We start from the raw sequence: 22066 nt of genomic DNA on the forward strand, positions 1-22066 counted from the left end.
TGCGCACACACACACCAGCCAGCAGGTGACACACACACACACACACACACACACACACACACACACACACACACACACACACACACACACACACACACACACACACAGTGATTGCATGCTCCAATGGATATCTATCAAAGAGTAATCTTCAAACAGCAATTTGAATGTAGCGAATGTAAAACTACTGTAATACTAGTACTAATACACCAGTACAGTGCAGTAGCTACAGTTCAGTAGTATTGTAATAGTACTGATACTATACAATAGCCATAGCTATAATAAATTCCCATTAAAATAATACGTTGCAGCTACTCATGAAAATCCACCTCAACTGTCATTCACTATGATGTCCGGAAAAATATAAAAGTTTCAACCTTCCTTATGTATAAATTATGCTGATGGGAAAAGTTATTCCATTATTATACCTGTATTATATTAGTAGTTTTATTACATTAACTAATAATTATTACACTGTTCGCTGCTCATTGAAGTAGTACCATTAACAGAGGTAACAGTCCTATTAATAGTTTAATTATATCTTCTTTTAAAGGGAAGAACATGCTGATGAAGACGTGGAGGCTCTGACTGTCGCAGCAGCTGACAGAGACGGTAAGAAAGTTGTTGTTGCATCCTTGAAACTAGACCCCAGGCCTGGAAATATGTAACCCATCAGTAACTTTAGACACCAAACATCTTTATTAATCTACATCTTATTGCAGATTGTACATTTTACTTATTTAATAATATTTACCTTTCTCATTTAAAAAATAAATTATATATTTCAAATCCCTAGCGGCCTCTATTGGCCAGCCACCACTGTTCCTGTTCTTCTTCTTGTTCTCTCATTACTGTTGGTAATGAGAGAAAATGCTGAAACTCAATCAGTCACTATCTCTTTTACATCCTGTATGCACATGCACGTAGCCTACAAATTGTTATTAAATGCATTTGTAACCCAGGTCACAAATAAAATATAAAAACAGTATAATCCTTAAATAGAAAAGTCACATGTACAATACAACTGAAATAAGAAAACAGCAGTACATTATTCTCTCTCATGCCTGTCTGAACCAGGTCACAAAGAGTTAACAAAACCCAGGAAGTGCCTTAGCCAATGAGAAGTAACAGCACTGAAGTGCCTTAGTCAAGTCGAGTCAAGTCAAGTTTATTTATATAGCCCTAATTCACAAGCATGTCTCAGAGGGCTTCACAGAAAGTATGTCTAGCTAATTCTAGCTGACACAACAGTAGCAAGAATATACAGAATAAAGATAACATTTGAACAATTGATGGAGAAATATAGAAAATATAGAAATGAAGAGAGCAGAGGAGAGAGCAGGAGAAGGGAGAAGAGCAGGGGGAATGTGAGAGAGTGATGGGGTGGGGAGGGAATGGGAGATGTTGGAGGGTATAGGAGGTGGGCAAGGAGCAAGAGGAGAGAGCAGGAGAGGGGAAGGGGGGGGGGTGTGGGGGAGAAGAGAGCAGGGGGAGGGAGGAGGTGGGGAGAGAATTGGAAATGTGGGGGAGGAGAGAGCGTAAGGAAGAGTATGGGAGTATAGAGGAGTATGGGAGACTATATGGAGAGAACAGGGAAGGGAGGGCTAACTGAAATTACAATAGTAATAATAACATATCGAGCAATTATATGATAGAGAAATATAGACACACATCTTGCAAACGGACATATGTCAATTTCTTAGCAACCAAACTATGCCTAATTTAATTGGCTGCAAGCCTTTAGTAGTGAGTCCCTTTGCTAAATAAACACATGTTCACATATAGAGCTTATGGGTGCCTCGCTTTACGGAAGAATGGGTGCCATGCTTTAAATAGTGGCGAAATACTAAGAGCATGGGTGCCACGCTTTAAATAGTGGCAAAATATTGGAGGGGATAGAGTGGGTGCCATGCTTTGGAGTAGAATGTGTACTATGCTTTAGAGTAGTGGGGGAAGGGGGGAAGAGCGGGGGGATGTGGGGGAGGAGAGGGAGGAGGTGGGGAGAAAATGGGAAATGTGGAGGAGGAGAGAACAGAGAAGAAGAGGTGGGAGGGTGCAGGGGAGGGAGAGCAGGGGGAATGTGAGAGAGCAGGAAGTGGCAGGGATTCCGGAAAAATAGGGGAGAAGAGAAGAAGGAGAAGGAGCAGAGGAGGGGAGAAGGAGGAGAGAGCAGGAGAAGGGAGGGGGGAGAGCGGTGGGATGTGGGGGAGGAAAGAGCATGGAAAGAGAGGAGGTGGGGGAGAATGGGAAATGTGGGAGAGGGGAGAACAGGAAGGGGGAAGAAGGGAAGGAGCGGGGGAAGGGGGAAAGAGAAAGAGAGGGGGGAGCCAATCAGAGCGCCGATCCATAGCACTGTTGACGAGATAGACATTAGTCAGACGCTGGGAGACACAGTGGAGAGAAAACCTGTGCTGAACGGTAAAAATGCAACACAGATAAAACTTTAAAAAACACAATCTAAAGTTGTCAAATCAGAATGGTAACAGCCTGTACTTTGTTGTAAGCTTGTAGATGCCTGTGCGTGAGAAGCCTTGCTCACCGAAACCGACCGAACAAAACAGAGGAACTCTCGAATTGGTCAGGTTTTTTGAGTCGATTTGAAGTTCGATGGCGAGCCAACCCAACCTAGATGAGATCTCTAGACCCCTGGATTGATGATTCCTGGATTCCTGGATTGAAGGTCCCTGAGTAGAACCCAGGGCCAAGAACTGCCAACCTTACCCCTCTCCTGCCACGGCGGTAGGACGAACAATCATAATCACACAACGCCAGCCCTACTCGTACGCTCAACTTCCCCCTTGCACAGCCCAAATCCCAGACTTTGACTTATCTCTCTTTGACTCGACTTGGAAAGACACTTACCTTCTTCATTCTTCTCCAAACACCCCCCGTGCCTATGGAAGGACTGAGGGGCCCTTTACACGAGGACAGTTTCTGAAAGAAACTACACAATAGCGTTTCCTTCACACCTTTTCCTTCACACCTTCTCCCTGTTTACATGAGCGCCGTTGAATTTTTAAAACGCCGTAATGTACATGCCAGGTCGCTAGGTGGCAGTGTGATCACCTTATTCTTTGCCCATACAAGGAGGCTGCTGCATGACGTAATTTCGTAATCGTCTTTCCGGTTTTTAAACACTGAAGTAGAGTCCGCCTTCCGCAGTCATTTAGACTTGCCAAAAAGCTTTTTTCAAGCTAAAAAAAAAAACCAAACTGTTTAAAAGTTTTAATATTTGTCGGGTGAGAATGTAACATATGTGACACCAGCTGGCGTTTTGACCCTCAATTAGGCCAAGGGCATTTTTCAGATTTTTACAGATTCTGAAATGGCAGACTGTAAGCTTTCAAATGATGTGTCACACATTGTAATCTGAAAAAAATTGAAGGAGATATGCTTATTTGATTGTTCACACTCTGGGAAGCAGGAACTGAGAAATCTGCTCCCAAAGTTTGATAAGTTTTTCACACCTGGGACAGCCAGCCAAGGGGGAGTGAACATTGGCTCCTCATTTACATTGACCACTCCCAACAGCTGATAACTGTCACTCTGACACACTGGGACACAGGCCACAAGTAAGACAATGATAGAATGTAATAGCCTACTGTTTAGGTGATGGGTTTCATAAACTTTCTGTAATAAAACATCTGAAAGCAAAAATCTTATCAAATGGGGTACGCGTGGTCTAATTTTGAGGTATCCATGCTTTTATCACTTCTCATCTGGATTATTGTAATTATTATTACATGTGTGCCTATTATGTTCTTTTTGGGCTCCTTGTGCAGAGAAAATTCCCTGAGGGGCAATAAAGGTTTCATTTATATAATAATAATAATAGGATATAATATGAATAAAGATTTGATAAGAGACAGGAGCTGCTGAACAAAAATAAAACACACACACACACACACACACACCGTGGCTAGCAGGCCTCGCTAGCACGCTAAAGTTGTGTTCTCAACAAGAGATGTGTGTGTTTCCCGTGTTTCCCCTCATTGATTGTTACAGTTGATCTGAAAATAGGCGAATAATCTATGGTTTATGTCCCGCCAAAGAACCTATTGATAAGAAGCGCTGGAGAGGGTCAATCGCACACAAGAAACCCGCCATTTTGGAGACACCCATGACGATGACACCACGCAAAAGGGGACGATTTTCGGGCCAAAATGGCGGCAGCGCTGATCTAAGACTCACTTCTTTCTTTGCTTCTTTGTGTACTCTTCGACTACTCCACACGTCAAAACGTGCTAAAACATTTATATTATACAGCCTACAGCACTCATAAATGCTCAATTTAACCCTTCAGGGTTCATACACATTTTGACCAATGGATTTCCATGACTTTTCCATAAGTTCTTAACCTGTATTTTATGCACACCTGGGGTAACTAACGTTACATGCAAGCTAACGTAGCTAGCTGCTAGCTACATTAGCTTTGCGTTACCTTGCATGTAAAGTTAGCGGTTGCTTTTGGAGACACAAACCCTGGACGTTTCATTTTGAGTAATGCATGAGGTTCTCTATGGTTTACGCAAGCTCTGGGAGTATGAAGTGCTTTAAATGCGGGGATTTTGGTCACAACAAGCTTGTGGACCGCTGCCTGCTGAACTACTAGCTAGGTAGGCCACAACCAGCTAGCCACCACACAACAGCTAACGTTAACGCCAAACAAATCCGCAACTCCTCCCCATGTTTGGTTTAGCATAACGCCAGCTCAGACTTTCCCCTAATCTCAGAAACCTTGCGGGACATGTATTGCAAATTGCAATAGTGGTTGTTTTGTTATAATTTGAAACAGTCAGCCACACTGTCTGGCGGCCATGTTTCGCCTGCTTGGGTTGTTGTAAACAGAGCTTTGCACCCCGCCCCCATGTAACACGCTGAATTCTATTGATGTGACTCATTGGCCGAAACTCTGAACAATAGAGACATTATAGCCAGTGAAACGCCGCATGCAAATGAGCTTGAGTCGCCTCAGCTAGGCGACTCAAGCCTGAAATCTTGATTTTTTAAATCGCTAAATATACCTATTTACTGATTCTAAAACGACTCAATTTTATGTGGAATGGATAGTTCAAATAATATATTTTGTACTATTGGAAAAAAAGCAAAACCACATTTTTTCAAGAAAATACTTTGACGCTCTGCTGCACAGAACTGCCACGGCCGAATTACGGTACCTTCCGACCGCCGGTGTCACATATATGTGACCAGTTTATCAGAATAACGCCTATTGGAAATCTTTAACGAGCAGCGTCTTTCGACGTCCAATTAAATAGTGACGTAGAGTGCCAAGGACGTCTTTCGACGTCCAATGCGTTTTTTGACGGTGGGACGTCGATCAAAGCCAGATCCATCTCCTGTGAAAGTATGGTGGCTGTTGAATGTGTAAAAGCTATTTTAGGGACCCATTAGGTGGCGACAGTGCTCTCCAGATTAGAAAAAGGCCAGGAGAAAAGAGAGAAGAAGTCATGAGGAAACGGAAATCGCATCGATATGCGTGAAGCATAACGTCAGCTGTGCCTGTGAACAGCAGTCATCTGCTGCCACAATTGAGCCCCATCCGTGTCCGCTGCGATAGCCCATCCATATGATTTAGTTGCCGACACGGCGACACCAGCGTCTTTCTGAAAAGTTACATTATTCTCAGCTGGGAGCCGGGGACACGCTGTAAAAAAGCGGGGGGATGCAGCAGACAGTGCAGATCAAACTCAGAGCAAACCGCAGCAGAGACACTCCTCCCACCACGGAGGAGGAGGAGGAGGGGGGTGGGGCACGCAGGGCACTACAGCATACAACCATTGACAGTACACACAGACCCAGGCAGCAGCAGGCTTGATGCATAGAGAGCAAACAAGCTAGAATAGGCTATCTGATGCCCACCAGCAGTAAATCAAGACCAGCAAGAAGGTGTAGGGTCTGCGCACGCAGGGGCCAGCGCTGCTGGTTGCAGCTAAAAAATATTATTTGGCCAAACAAAATTCCTTTGTTTTCACTCTTTTATTGAAGGAAATTATTTTTGAGGTGTCATTTTATCAGAAAATATTAGCTTCAGAGTCAATGATGTGCTTGAAATGCTTCCTTTCACAAAAGGCTGAATATCTCAGATTCTAAATTGAAATGTGTCTTTTTGCTCAAAACAACCTATCTTCTCCGGCTCATAACTAAAGAACGGAAAATGGTATCAATAAACTTTTTTTTGCTGATGATACAATAGAGCCAGCTCGTTCTTTGTGCTTGTTCGGTGTTTACATAGTAATATCACACAATATTCTGTGGGCCTCGAGAAATCACTGAAAACGCTCTGAAAACTCTGGCACTGGGAGCGTCCGTTCTCCAAAAATGGCTGGCACTCAATGAGTTAATATACGAATGCTAACTTTGCTGTCTATCTTCACTGCTGGCAGCCCAACGGCATGCGAACGCCGAATGGCACCCACCTGTCCACCCTGCACTAAATGAGTACAAAGCAGTTTGCTCGGCTGGGCTTCTGCCCTGTAACATGCACCGGGCTCTGCTCTCCAGAGACAAATGCGGCCATTGAATCTGCCCCTTTCAACCTAAGTGGTTTGCTGGAGCCCTCCTCCTGCACAGGTGCCATCACTCGCCCAATCAGCACTGGTGCAAACCCCCCACACCCCCCCACAGCGATACAGCATCACTCACTACTATTATCTCCCAGGGCTTTCACACGGGCAGGGCTCCGTGCCGGAACCCAAATTTGAACCGGCCAGCGCGTTCAGACCAAATTTTTTTTATTTCAGAACCTGAAAAGTTTGTTCTCAGTGGGTTGTTTCATAGTTGTTTTTTCCTTGCGAACCGTGACATCATCGGTGGGCGTGTCTTGTTCTAGGCTGTGAAGACGAGCACGAAGGAGAAGAAGGCAGCGACAACATGGAGAAAAATAATTTGCACTGGTCTGCTGAGGAAACCAAATGTTTAGTGGCGATTTGGGCATATACCGAATTTCAAGAAAAGCTAGAAAGCAGTACAAGAAAGAGCAAGTTGTATGCTGAACTTGCGGAAGAGATGGCCAAGGCTGGGTTCACTCGAACACCAGATCAAATAATAAACTTAAACTAGAAGACTTCCGCCATTAGTTCATTCTTGAGTCCAAATCGCCATTTGAGGCAAATTGGAAGAAATTCCGTCAAGGCGCTCCTGAGATGTTGCGTTACAGAGCTTGGAAATTGGGTGTGTGAGGTCACAGTGACCTTGAACTTTGACCACCAAAATGTAATCAGTTCATCCTTGAGTCCAAGTGGACGTTTGAGGCAAATTCGAAGAAATTCCATCAAGACATTCCTGAGATATCGCGTTAACAAGCTTGAAAATGGCATTCGAGAGGTCACAGTGACCTTGACCTTTGATAACCAAAATGGAATCAGATCATCCTTGCATCCAAGTCGATGTTTGAGCCAAATCAGAAGAAATTCTATGAAGCCATTCTTGAGATATTGCGTTAATCAACTTGGGAATGGCGTTCGTGAGGTCACAGTGACCATGAAGTTTGACCACCAAAATGTAATCAGTTCATCCTTGAGGCCAAGTTAATGTTTGAGGCAAATTTGATGAAATTCCCTCAATCTCAATTCCTGAGATATGGCGTTAACGAGCTTGAAAATGGCATTGGAGAGGTCACAGTGACCTTGACCTTTGATCACCAAAATGTAATCCTTTCATCCTTACGCCCAAGTCGACGTTTGAGCCAAATTGGCAGAAATTCCATCAAGCCGTTCTTGAGATATCGCTTTAACGAACTTGGGAATGGCATTCGTGAGGTCACAGTGACCTTGACCTTCGACCATTAAAATTTAATCAGTTCATCCTTGAGTCTAAGTCGATGTTTGAGGCAAATTTGATGAACTTCCGTCAAGGCATTCTTGAAATATCGCGTTAACAAGCTGGAAAATGGTGTTTGAGAGGTCACAGTGACCTTGACCTTTGACCTTTGACCACCAAAATCTAATCAGTTCATCCTTGAGTCCAAGTTGATGTTTGAGACAAGTTTGATTAAATTCTGTCAAGGCATTCCTGAGATATCGCGTTAACAAGCTTGAAAATGGCGTTTGAGAGGTCACAGTGACCTTGACCTTTGACCACCAAAATCTAATCAGATCATCCTTGAGTCTAAGTCGATGTTTGAGGCAAATTTGATGAAATTCCGTCAAGGCGTTCCTCAGATATCGTGTTAACGAACATCATATGGACGGACAGACGGACGTACGGACGGACAACCCGGATCCATAATGCCTCCGGCCTGGCTATCGCCGGCGGAGGCATTAACACATTGAGTGCCAGCGACGCCAAATGGCGTCAGGAGAAATTTACCGTAGGCTGCCAGCGACGCCAAATGGCGTCAATAACTCCAAATTCATATTTTGACGGGGGGATGTCGATCTAAGCCTCTTACATCGCCTCTTACAATATGGGAGCTATTGAATGTGTCTAACCTATTTTACAGAACCCTTAGGTGGCGACAGTCCTCTCCAGATTAGAGAACGGCCAGGAGAAAAGAGAGAAGAAGTCATGAGGAAACGGAAATCGCAATGATATGCATGAAGCGTGCATAACGTTAGCTGTGCCTGTGAACAGCAGTCATCTGCTGCCACAATTGAGCCCCATCCGTGTCCGCTGCGATAGTCCATCCATATGATTTAGTTGCCGACATGGCGACACCAGCGTCTTTCTGAAAAGTTACATTATTCTCAGCTGGCGACACGCTGTAAAAAAGCGGGGGGATGCAGCGGACTTTTCAGTGCAGATCAAACCGCAGCAGAGACACTCCTCCCACCACGGAGGAGGAGGAGGAGGAGGGGGGTGGGGCACGCAGGGCACTACAGCATACAACCATTGACAGTACACTGACAGACCCAAGCAGCAGCAGGCTCGATGCATAGAGAGCAAACAAGCTAGAATAGGCTATCTGATGCCCACCAGCAGTAAATCAAGACCAGCAAGAAGGTGTAGGGTCTGCGCACGCAGGGGCCAGCGCTGCTCGTTGCAGCTAAAAAATATTATTTGGCCAAACAAAATTTCCTTTGTTTTCACTCTTTTATTGAAGGAAATTACTTTTGAGGTGTGACTACATTAGAAAATATTAGCTTCAGAGTCAGTGATGTGCTTGAAATGTTTAATTTCACAAAAGGCTCATTATCTCAGCTTCTAGAAAAAAATTGCTGTTTTTGGTTAAATCAAGCTATCTTCTCCGGCTCATAACTAAAGAACGGAAAATGGGATCAATAAACTTTTTTTTGCAGATGATAGAAGAGAGTCTCATCGTTCTTTGTGTGTGTTCAGTATTTACATAGTAATATCACACAATATTCTGTGGGCCTCGAGAAATCACTGAAAACGCTCTGAAACTCTGGCACTGGGAGCGTCCGTTCTCCAAAAGTGGCTGGCACTCAATGAGATAAAAACTGAAGAAGGACTACCGAATAACGTCTTCCCACTTTGGTTCCGATTAAACTGGGGTGAACTCGGACTGGTTCGCCAGAAAGCACCAAGGTTCTGAGACTCCAGAACGGAGCCAGAACCAGAATCGTGTCTGTCTGAAAGCGGTGCCAGTCGCGCTGTAGGCCTGGTTAGATGATCTCACTGACACTGAATATGTTGTTTCTTACCAGTGATTCCCTCATGATTTCACTCTGCACCTCACTGCAGCTCTGCTGTGTTGCAGCAACTTTACAAAGTGACAAATACATAAGTACTAACGAACTAACAGAACTACAAACTGTTGTCTGTTTTCTCCACTGCAGACTGAGCGATGGAGTCGAAGACGATAACGTTAGCAGCACTTGGCCGGCCTTTCAGCCTTGGGATGCTCTACGACCGCCGCACAGATGAACTGATCCCTGGTAAGCCTTTAATGTAGACCTATTCAATTTGCAACTAGGTAACATTCAATCAAAATATAGATGCATGAAGTGCTGGTTGGTTGTAGAAAGGTGTCCCTCTGGTGCTCTTCAGTTTGGGGATCCTATAGTTAAGAGTTAATACATCTGAGCCTCTTCTGCCCTCACTATGCGTTTGCGTACATAGTTATGCAGCGAGCTAAACACTCTCCCAAGACAGCAGCTGGCTTTAGGCGTTTTAATGGAAGCGGTGTAAAACTGTAAAACAATACAAAAGACAGACATATTAAGTCCCATATAACACAATAATATATCCAAAGGAAATAGCAACTTTAGCCATCATAACAAAGCTAAGATGTAGCATGAAAGCCAGCAGAGCGGTGCCGCGTCTATGTGCCGACAGGCCGCAGTGCCGACAGGCCGCAATGCCGATAGCCCACAAGCAGAAGCAGCTGAGCGAGGCGGCGTGCAGCGTGTCGGGGGGGCGGCTGGAGCTAAGCTCTCCCAGCCCCCACGCCTAAACCTAACCTCTCCCCACGCCTAAACCTAACCTCCCCCAGACCCTAAACCTAACCTCTCCCACCCCTCACACCTAAACCTAACCTCCCCCAGACCCTAACCCCAAACCTAACCTCTTCCACCCGCCACGCCTAAACCTAAGGTCGGCAGCAGAGCAACTCAAGTAGGCAAAGAGGTATAGGTCTACACATCACAAAATAATTCTCAATAATACTGGCAATTAAGCTAACATCTTACAGTAATAATACTACAATCTGACATGTTAACAGTAAACAAATCAATTTACAGATTATGCTTCTTGAAGAACAAAACAAGCAAAATTGAGGAATGGGAGATGCTTCTTTCCATGTGGTGTCTGTCAAATTGGCCGATTCAAAACTTGAAAACTTTATTAAGTGCCTGAGCTTCACATTAACACAGCCACCAGATGGCGCTAAATTAAACTAACACTACATGAACAATTCCAGCAGATGGCACTAAACTGTACTTACTAAAAGAGAGTGTGTCTGAGTCTATGTGACATCTAGGAGGAGCAGAACAAAGGCACTAAAGATGGTGATGTGATGGATTTAAAAGCCCTTTAATAATTGCTGCTTAGTCACCATGAAGTATTAAGGCTTTTTAAATCTATCACCCTCTTGAATGCCTCATATGTTTTCTGTAACTCAAAAACATGCAATATTCAAAAGGAATAATCTGCAACATTTTCAACTAAATAAATGTATGTTCTGCTCCATCTGCCTGCTCTAACCCGGCCATAACCAATCATATAGTCACAGTGACTGACGTATCCAGCCGGTCTGATGCTGTTTTTTTTCTTTCAAATATCGTCTTTGCAAAAACATGTTGGTTAAAGGCCCATTCCGTCAATACTCACTCTTACTGACGCCGGTGGCCGTTAGAGTAACTGCAGGCAGCGTGTGAACGAGTTGACGCACGGGCACCATACTCGCACGCGCACAAGCAGTTGCCTGGCAACAGCAGAGCTGTTGGTTGCTTTGTAACGTTAACTCATAAAAGTCCCTTGAAAAAGGCAACCTGGACAATTTATCGGTCAGATCAGCCTCGAGATGCCCAGGAAGGATTCTGGATGAATTAGGGGACGTTATTGTGGCATGTTTGGCCGTGTTTTGGCTTGCGTTGGCTGCGGGGAAGTGGATACTCACGTTAGCACAAGCCAGGAAATAGCCTGCTCCCCCTGTATGTACGGTACCCTGTAATGCCTGGAGTTGACCAAACTGAACAATCAAACAATGTTTCATAAGCATAACAGTAACGTTAGGCATATTTACGACTGTTAAATTCATTATCCACACAAGACGGTAACGTTATTAGTGGGGCTGGTGGTAATTTCTATAAATGTAAATTAATATTAGTTAGCCGCGATTAGCATCAAGCTAACATTATTATGTGCAGTCCCACTGCAGCTAACTGCAGTCAGAGCCTGCTGGCTGCGGGGAAGTGGATACTCACGTTAGCACAAGCCAGGAAATAGCCTGCTCCCCCTGTATGTACGGTACCGTGTAATGCCTGGAGTTGACCAAACTGAACAGTCAAACAATGTACCGTAAGCATAACAGACAGTAGGCTAACGTTAGGCATATTTCCGACTGTTAGATTCATTATCAACACAAGACAGTAACGTTATTAGTGGGGCTGGTGGTAATTTCTATAAATATAGCTAAATCTATTAGTTAGCCGCGTATAGCATCAAGCTAACGTTATGGTTATAATAGGCACTCACCACCGCAGCTAACTGCAGTCAAACAATAATGTTCCATGACCATAAGCATAACGGTAGTAACATTAGGGTTGCATTACTTCACACAAGACGGTAATGTTAGCAGAGTTTCTGACCAGGTGGTCAGATACTTGTACTACGGAGTGACAATAAAAATCTTGAATCTTGAAAATCCATTAGCAAACAGCTAACGTTATCTGGTCAAAACCACATTACAGTAGCTACAAGCAGCAAGTTCCCTTCATGAACAGTAGCGGCTCCAGCCAATTGTGCCTGGGGGGGCTAAGGGGGGGCTTAAATATTTACAGCGGGGGCTAACTTTTTCTACATAAATAGACAGTGGTTCTCTTCTCAACCTGTGGTACAGGTACCACTGGTGGTACGCGGGGGCCCCTCCCTCTCATACATTCATATGGTGGTAATTTATCAGGTACTTGTGTAAAAAGGATGAGAAACACTAATATAAGAAATTATAAAAATATGATAGGGTGTGAATTAGGCTCTACTATTAGACAAGGAGGGCCCACTGCTTTTCCTTTGAGAGCCAAATCGCCAACCCAACATTATGCATTTAAGTGCTTCAATGAGCTGAAGACTGACTGTGTATTTAGCCCTATGTCCCACTGTATGTTGAGACTGATGAGTCCAGTTACACATATGCAGCACACACATTTAGATGGTAAATCAAGAGTTTATATTCACAATTTACACAAAAGATTTAAAATGTGCTATATTTTAGAGACAAATTAGGCACTGCATATAGGCTATATGTAAATAAACAGTGCCACATACACAGGCACATCCATTAATCAATAGTCTGTGCCAGAGTAAAAATAAATAGAACCATTGATAGATTGCACTATATCGCCAGTGACAACAAGACTGTATAGTGACTGAGGCGTTTTTTGATACTTTTATCAAAACAGTGTCCGCCCTGAGACTGGGAGGTTGTGTGAGTTCGATCACCGGGCGAGTCATACCAAAGACTATAAAAATTTTACACAGCAGAGCAGTCAGACAAAGAGGAGTGCACAGACACTCCCCCAGCCACACAGTCACACACAGACCCTCACCTGACGTTAGTCTGCCAGGACTCATGTCATGACATGTAGCTTTCTGCTCAGTCAGCGACAGACAGCGTGCTGTCAGTATGTAAAAAACAACGAAACAAGCCATGTGCCGCGTGTCCGTCGGTGTACAGCAGCGGACTGCTCCCGAACAGAGAGAGAGAGAGAGAGAGAGAGAGAGAGAGAGAGAGAAACAAGCTGTGTGTGCGTACAGCAGCGGAGCGGACAGAGAGAGAGCGAGAGAGAGAGAGAGAGAGAGAGGCTGCAGGAGCACGCGCAACAACTGAGGAACAGAGAGAGGTGGAAATTTCCAGGGGGGGCTTAGGGGGGGCTTGGCTAATTTCAGGGGGGGCTAAAGCCCCCCCTGGACCCCCCTGGCGCCGCGGCTGTTCATGAACCGAAAACACAGTCCTCCTGACTCTAGTTCCCCCCAATGTCGGTCTTGCTGCTGTCTGGCCAGACGGGCTTCATTAGATAAATATTTATTTATTTAGTGTGGACTTTTTCTGGAGTCTGTGTTGTTGTTTTCTTTTGCTAGCAGCTAGCGACGAACATAATGTTAGCCATTTCCTGTTAGCCGTCTAGGACAAGAGGCAAGCTCGTGAACGCGCGCAGACGTCACATCCTCTAGCTGTGGCGGGAAATGCTAACCCCTTCGAAACTGCGGTATTTCCATGTATCTTCTGAATGGCTGGTCGGAGAGAAACGCCCCTGGTCGCCATTTTTAAGTTACGTCAAGGTGCATTCACTCATTGCCAATAAAAAACACTTTGTGCACATTTATTTCTCGCCAGAACCGATGGAATGGGCCTTTAAAGGCAGACTATGCAGCATCTTTTCTTTTTTTTTTAAGAATAAAATAAAGTCATCCCTCTCAACTCTCAAACATCACGATCCACTAGAAGTGTGTGGTGGTGTATCTGCAGAGACCCTACATGTACATGCTCTCTGCCTCGCTACGAGTTACGGTTGCAGCAATCTGGGAACCCATCGGTTAAAAAATATATATATTTTGTTTTTCTCTAACCTCTGGGAGCAGCCTTGTTTCAATGCTGTGCAACAAGAACTCGAGGGGCTCCACCGGCAGCTGAAGAAAATCCTTGCTGTCAGAATATAGAGCCATTTAAAACTTATTTTAACACAAAACCATCGCTGAATGCAGCTTTTAAGCACTTCGGGGGGGGGGGGGTGAATCATGGTCGATGTATAATGGATTGTGTTACAAAACACTTATTTCCCTTTATTTTACAGGTACCCTAGTTACATATGAACTATTTGTAATTACACATGAACACCAAATGTAATTACACATGAACACCAAATGTAATTACATAGTAATTACCAATAATTATAAATCATGTTCATATGTAGTTACAAAATGTAATTACACATGAACACCAAATGTAATTACATAGTAATTACCAATAGTTATAAATTATGTTCATATGTAGTTACATAGTAACGGACCTGTAAAATGGAGTGAGCCTGTTCCATTGTAGTTCATATGTAGTTATATTGTAACGGACCTGTAAAATGGAGTGAGTCTGTTCAACTGTAGTTCATATGTAGTTACATTGTAACTGACCTGTAAAATGGAGTGAGCCTGTTCCATTGTAGTTAATATGTAGTTATATTGTAACGGACCTGTAAAATGGAGTGAGTCTGTTCAACTGTAGTTAATATGTAGTTATATTGTAACGGACCTGTAAAATGGAGTGAGTTTGTTCAACTGTAGTTACATTGTAACGGACCTGTAAAATGGAGTGAGTCTGTTCCATTGTAGTTAATATGTAGTTATATTGTAACAGACCTGTAAAATGGAGTGAGCCTGTTCAACTGTAGTTCATATGTAGTTACATGCTACCAGACCTGTAAAATTGAGTGAGTCGATTTTATACAGTACTTCATGTGTATTTACTTGGTACCAGACAAGTTCAACAGTAGTTCATGTGTAATTACATAGTAACAGACCTGTAACAGGAAGCGAGTCTATTATACTTCATATGTATTTACATAGTACCAGACAAGTTCAACAGTAGTTCATGTGTAATTACATAGTAACAGACCTGTAACATGAAGCGAGTCTATTATACTTCATATGTATTTACATAGTACAAGACAAGTTCAATAGTAACAATATAACTACATATTAACTACAATGGAACAGGCTCACTCCATTTTACAGGTCCGTTACAATGTAACTACATATGAACTACAGTTGAACAGACTCACTCCATTTTACAGGTCCGTTACAATATAACTGCATATTAACTACAATGGAACAGGCTCACTCCATTTTACAGGTCCGTTACAATGTAACTACATATGAACATAATTTATAACTATTGGTAATTACTATGTAATTACATTTGGTTTTCTTGTGTAATTACATTTGGTGTTCATGTGTAATTACATTTGGTGTTCATATGTAATTACATTTGGTGTTCATGTGTAATTACATTTGGTGTTCATGTGTAATTACATTTGGTGTTCATGTGTAATTACAAATAGTTCATGTAACTAGGGTACCTGTAAAATAAAGGGTTACCCTTATTTCTTCTGCCAGGCTCTCCTGAGTATTTCCTCTTTCATCTGGTAGCTCCCAAACTTAATCACTATGGATCTGGGGTTTACTTGTGGGTCGGTTGACGTTGGTGCTAGTGCCCGGTGTGCTCGTTCGATACCAAGCTCTCTGTCCTGGGAGAACTTCAACGCACTTTTCAGCAATTTGTCCAGAAAGGCAAGCATTTCTGTGCCCTCTTCATCCTCAGGTCCTCCGTAAATCCTCAAGTTGTCTCTCCGAGCTCTGCCCTCCTGGTTTGTCTAGCTTCCAGGCTAGCTTGGCGTGTTAGCTGTTTGTTTAGCATTGATGTCACTTGGAGCACGGTCTCCGTTTAATCAATTCTCCCCTCTGCCTCGTCTAATCTGTCATTTCTCTTCAGTTCTTGTTTAATGTCGGAGAGCTGTGCGCGGTTTTCTTTTCTGAACTCCCGGAGCTCTTTCAGAATGCATCGCAGGCTAACTTCGTTACCGTCCTCGCCATGTGTATGTTATTGGTCTGGGCTTCGGCTGCGCTCCATTTTCATCATCCGTTGTTATTCTACTTCTCGTGCTAGATTCTTTCTTTGAACCACGTCCGGCAAATGTTCACTGGGGTTAGCTTTATAAACCTGTCGGGGAGCTCGAAAACTAGCGTGTCATCCTGTCGGTGGCGGAACTGGAACACATAAAAAACAACTAATAAACAAAATAATGCCATCCATTCTCAGCACAGAAATGTCCAAGCCTATTGCTCGCCCCCCTTCTCGCCATCATCCAATCAAGCTCAAACCCTCCTCCACATCCTTCACAACATTCCACCATACAATTGTGCATTGACACTATCAGAATCAGAATCTGAAAGACTTTAATCAGAAAGACACTAGAAGCAAAATCAAGTTAAGTTAACACATCCCATCAGTATACAAGCAACAAGACAGAAGGGAAGACATACACTGTAATCTCAGTAATTAATTAAATATAAGGTGATTCACACCAGGAATGATTTATTTTTTAATTTGTGTTCTATTGTTTTCATCTAAAATGTAGCTCACCCGCTACAATCTGCATACTGCCCCAACAGTAGCACAGCGGATGCAGTAGCACATGTGCTTCACACCGCCCTCTCCCACCTGGAGGGAAAGGACACCTATGTGAGAATGCTGTTCGTGGACTACAGCTCAGCATTCAACACCATGGCTGGTAAGCAAGCTCAAGGATCTGGGACTAAACACAGCAATGTGTGACTGGATCCTGGACTTTCTGACAGACCGCCGCCAGGTGGTGAGAGTGGGCAACCTCACCTCCTCCCCACTGACCATCAGCATAGGAGCGCCCCAGGGGTGCGTCTCCAGCCCCTTCTGGTACGACCTCTACACCCACGACTGCGCACGACTGCGTCGCGACTCACACTTCGAACACCATCGTGAAGTTTGCAGACGACACAGCAGTCGTGGGGCTGATCTCCAGGAGCGACGAGACGGCCTACAGAGAGGAGGTGGGGGCCCTGGAACAATGGTGCCAGGACAACCACCTCTCTCTGAACGTCTCCAAGACCAAGGAGATCATTGTAGACTACAGGAGGGGGGGGCGCACACCCCCCAATCACCATCAACGGCACAGTGGTGGAAAAGGTGGACAGCTTCAAGTACCTGGGAGTCAACATCCACCAGGACCTGACATGGGCCAGCCACACCGCCACTGTTGTCAAAAAGGCCCAACAGCGACTACACGGACTCAGGCACCTGAAGAAATTTGGGCTAAGGCCAAAAATCCTCAGGGACTTCTACAGAGGCACCATTGAAAGCCTGCTGACTGGCTGCTTCACCACCTGGTACGGGAACTGTACCACCATGGACCACAGGACGCTAAGAAGAGTGAGGCACGCGGCCCAGCACGTAACAGGATGTGAGCTGCCAGAACTGCAGGAACTGTACAACCAGCGGTGCCTCAGGAGGTCCCTGAAGATCATCAAAGACACAAACCACCCCCACAACAGCCTGTTCTCCCTGTTACCCTCAGGGTACAGGGTCCCAAAAGCACGCACAAATCGCTTGAGGGACAGTTTCTTCCCGCAGGCCACGAGACTCCTTAACATACACAAATAGTGTAGTAGCTGTACTGTACTGTACTGTAGCTGCTACCATTACGTATGTCTAATATTTAATTGTATGTTTAATTAGGTATATGCTATATGCTATTTAATTAGGTATATGCTATGTGCAAACAGAATGTTAATTATGTTTAATTATGTTTAAAGTATGTCCATGCCATTTGCACCTATGTGCAGCGAATATGTCACTGTCTTTGTCTTATCGCTTTACTGCCTTATTGCTTGTTGCTTCTCTTGTTTTCCTGCACCTATATGCCCTGTTATTTTGCACTATGTTGTAACGGAGTCTACAGCACAAGAATTTCACACGTGATACTTGTACAAAGGAGTGACAATAAAAATCTTGAATCTTGAATTTTTTGTTGTTGTTCTGTACTGAAAAGAACTCCAAAGAACTGCAGCCTGGCTGTATGGCAGTACAATTAAGGACTTTCATCCCCTCTGTTGCAGGCATGACGTTGTGGGACCATAATGCCCTGGAAAATGATATACAAGAAAGACCCAATCAAAACAGTAACTTTGAGATAGTTGCATCTGAAACAATTGAGGACAAATCTTCAGCATTAAATGTTGAAGCCTCCCTGAAGGCAAGTTTCTTGAGTGGACTGGTACAGGTTGAGGGATCTGCCAAATACCTAAAGGATGACAAGACTTCAAACCATCAGGCCAGAGTAACACTTAAATACAAAACTACCACAAAGTTCCAGCAACTGTCAATGGAGCATCTTGGAAGAGGCAATGTGAAACATCCATATGTTTTTGATAAAGGAATAGCAACACATGTAGTGACAGGTATCCTTTATGGTGCGCAAGCCTTCTTTGTATTTGATCGTGAGGTGTCCAAAAAGGAGGATCATCAAGACATTGAGGGCAATCTGAAAGTGATGATCAAAAAGATTCCTACGTTTACAATAGAGGGTGAAGGCTCCCTGCAAATGAGAGACAGGGATATTGTAAATGAAGAGAAAGTATCCTGCAAATTCTATGGGGATTTTAAACTTGAGAAGAACCCTGTGTCTTTTCAGGATGCAATACAAGTCTACCAAAGCCTTCCAAAATTACTGGGAGCAAATGACGAAAAAGCTGTACCAGTGACGGTCTGGCTGTTGCCCCTGAAATTTTTAGATTCAAAAGCTGCGCAAGTTGTCCGTGAGATAAGTATTAGATTAGTGCAGGAAGCACAAAGAGTCCTGGAGGACTTAAGTGAGCTGGAGATGAGGTGCAATGATGCAAGGAAAAGAACCAAGGCCCAGCAATTCCCACAGATTCTCAAAAAGCTGAAAATGTTTAAAGAACTGTGCTCTGTGTACAAGCTGGAATTCCAGAAGACCCTGGCACATAAACTACCATCAATCCGGGGAGGTGGGGAAGAGGAGGCTGTGCTGGCAGAGATCCTGAAAAAGAGACATTTCTCTCCATTCAACAACAAAAACTTGAGTGAGTGGCTTGATTGTAAAGAGCAAGAACTCAACCAATTAAAATCTCTCACAAAGATGATGAAAAACACCAAGATTGTCACATCTCAAACTGCTCTTGAGGAAGACATCCTCAATGCAGAACATGCTGTGTGCTTTGCTTTCACCTCACTGGGAAACGCTGAACCATTCCTCTCAGTGTTATCCAACTACTCAGAAGAAACCGCCAAAGCAGAGAGTCCTCAAGAAATCACATTTCACACTTATGATGTGGAAAAGGAGCAATGGTACCTTTCAAAGGGAGTATTGGATGCAATGAGGCAAAAAGCAAAGCTCTTCAATTATTTTGCAGAGGCCAACAAGGACAACAACAACATTACGTTCCTAACAGCAGGTATGACAAATGAGATGCAAAAAGGTGCAAGTGTCCGTCTGTATAAAGAAGGCATCTTAGTCACTGAGCACTTTGAGCCACCTTCAAAGCCTGAATCACCAGCAGTAAGTGACACAACCCACAACAGTGTGACAGTGAAGATTTGCCCACCAAGATTTGGAGCAAAGGACATCACCCACTACTCTGTTGAGTACTGTGTCAATAGAGAAGATGCTAGGCAACAAAAGATAGCAACAAAAGCTGAAGACGTCACAGTATCTGGTCTGACTCCTAACACAGAGTACATGTTCAGATGCAGAGCAGTGTGCTCAGTAGGTAGAGGGCCAGCCAGTGAACACAGATCCATTACAACCTTACCCACTAGTCCTCCTGGGGAACCTAAAGGTGAAGCAAGTTCAAGTGAGATAACAGTTAGCTGGGAGGCACCTACTGAGCTTGGCAAAGATATCAACATTTTGAGCTACATTGTGGAGTATGCAAAAGCAGCCCCCGTGCTGGAACATGAAGAACTTGAATGGAAGCAAATGGTGTCAAGAGATAACCAAGCTGTCATTTCTGGGCTTCAGCCAAAGACAAAGTACATTGTCAGGGTCATATGTAACTGTGGTGAAGCTGGCAGCAGCAAGGAAAGCATCACAGTTCATGTTTCAACAACAAAGTGTGAATCTGTGAGCCTCACCAAACGCATCAAAGATACGAGCAGACTTCTGAATTCTGAATCACCCTCAGTTTACCAACTACCACTCAAGAGAGAATCTATGAAGATAGACAGATGCAGCAGCTACAGTTTTGGCAAAGAAAACGTAGTGAGGGGAAATCGCACTATAATGGTTGTTGGAGCAACCGGATCAGGAAAGACCACTCTCATCAATGGAATGATCAACTACATTGTTGGTATAGAGTGGGATGACACTTTCAGATTCAAATTAATTGATGAGGAACCCAAATCCCAAGCTGAAAGCCAGACTGCTGAATTGACTGCTTACAAAGTCATCCATCAAGAGGGCTTTAAAATCCCATATTCTCTGACCATTGTTGACACACCAGGCTTTGGAGACACAAGAGGAATAGAAAGAGACAAGGTGATCACAGAGCAGATCCGGACGTTTTTCACCTCACGTGAGGGAGTCAGGGAGATTGATGCAGTGTGTTTTGTCACCCCGAGCTCTCTTCCACGACTAACATATGCACAGAAGTATGTGTTTGATGCAGTGCTCTCCATTTTTGGCAAAGATGTGGCAGAGAACATTCTGATGTTGGTGACATTCGCAGATGGTCAGAAGCCACCGGTTCTCGAGGCAATCATCAAAGCTGAGGTTCCATGCCCCAAAACAAACAGAGGAGTTCCAGTTCACTTCCAATTCAACAACTCAGCGCTGTTTGTAGACAACAGTTCTGCCAGTGACAAAACTGGTGATGCAGATTTTGATGAAGATGTGGATTTTTCTCCAATGTTTTGGGCCATGGGTTTCAAAAGCATGAAAAGTTTCTTCACTGCTTTAAACAAAATGACAACCAAAAGCTTGCAGATGACCAATGAGGTTCTACAAGAACGCAAGCAGCTTGAAACAGCCATTGAAGGTTTGCAACCACAAATGAAAGCTGGATTAGCAAAACTTGAAGAAATTAAGTTGGAAAAGCAGAAACTTCAAGAGCATGAAGCTACCATGTCTTCAAATAAAGCTTTTGTGATTGAATATAAAATTACTGAGCCTGTTCAGATACCAAAAATCTCAAATTACAACACCAACTGCCAGGTCTGTTCAATAACATGCCATGATAACTGTGCATATGGAGATGATAAACAAAAGAATATGTGTTCAGCCATGAGGTCGGGGAACTGCACTGTATGCCCAGGAAAATGCATTTGGAGTGTGCATTTCAACCAGAAGTATAGCTGGAATTATGTTACAACGACAAAGAAGAAGACAAGTGACGAACTGAAGAAGAAGTATGAAGAAGCTGAAGGAGCTAAGATGTCTGTTGAACAAGTGATTAAGAAACAAGAGGAAGAAATTGCAAACCTTCAGGATACGATGGTGTCCCTCATGGAGGAGTTGGCACAGCACTTAGCTCGGCTGAAAGAGATCGCCTTGAGGCCTAACCCACTGAGCACTCCAGAGTACATTGACTTGCTCATTGAAGGAGAAAAAGCAGAGATCAAACCTGGCTACCTGGGTCGGATTAAATCTCTGGAGGCAATGAAAGACAGCGCAAGAATCATATCCAAGATAGCCAATAAAGAAAAACTTACAAAAACAGAGCAGGAAATGGAAGAAGGAAAACAGAAGAGGCAAAAGGAAACAGGCATTGTAAAGAGGCTAACAGACTTCTTCAAAATTTGGTAGAGGAGAAATGTCACTTGGTGTTATGTGACCAGCCAGCCTCCTCCTCTTCTCTCTCTCTCCTTCATCCACTGTACTCTCTC

General features: G+C 43.8%; 1 protein-coding gene across 1 annotated transcript; it reads left to right on the top strand.

The window, feature by feature from the left end:
- Window positions 1-550: 550 nt before the first annotated feature.
- Window positions 551-21986, top strand: LOC310793068 (stonustoxin subunit alpha-like; the record flags this gene model as incomplete). The annotated part of the gene is made up of 5 exons (XM_083654814.1): window positions 551-609; window positions 9756-9854; window positions 18280-19953; window positions 20686-20913; window positions 21463-21986. The coding sequence occupies exons 2-5, from the start codon at window positions 9764-9766 to the stop codon at window positions 21984-21986; spliced, it is 2517 nt and encodes an 838-aa protein (XP_083510940.1). The 5' UTR covers window positions 551-609; window positions 9756-9763.
- Between the last annotated feature and the right edge of the window lie 80 nt (window positions 21987-22066).

Source organism: Poromitra crassiceps (assembly GCF_964638095.1).
Source record: "Poromitra crassiceps genome assembly, chromosome: 18".
NCBI classification, from domain to species: domain Eukaryota; kingdom Metazoa; phylum Chordata; class Actinopteri; order Beryciformes; family Melamphaidae; genus Poromitra; species Poromitra crassiceps.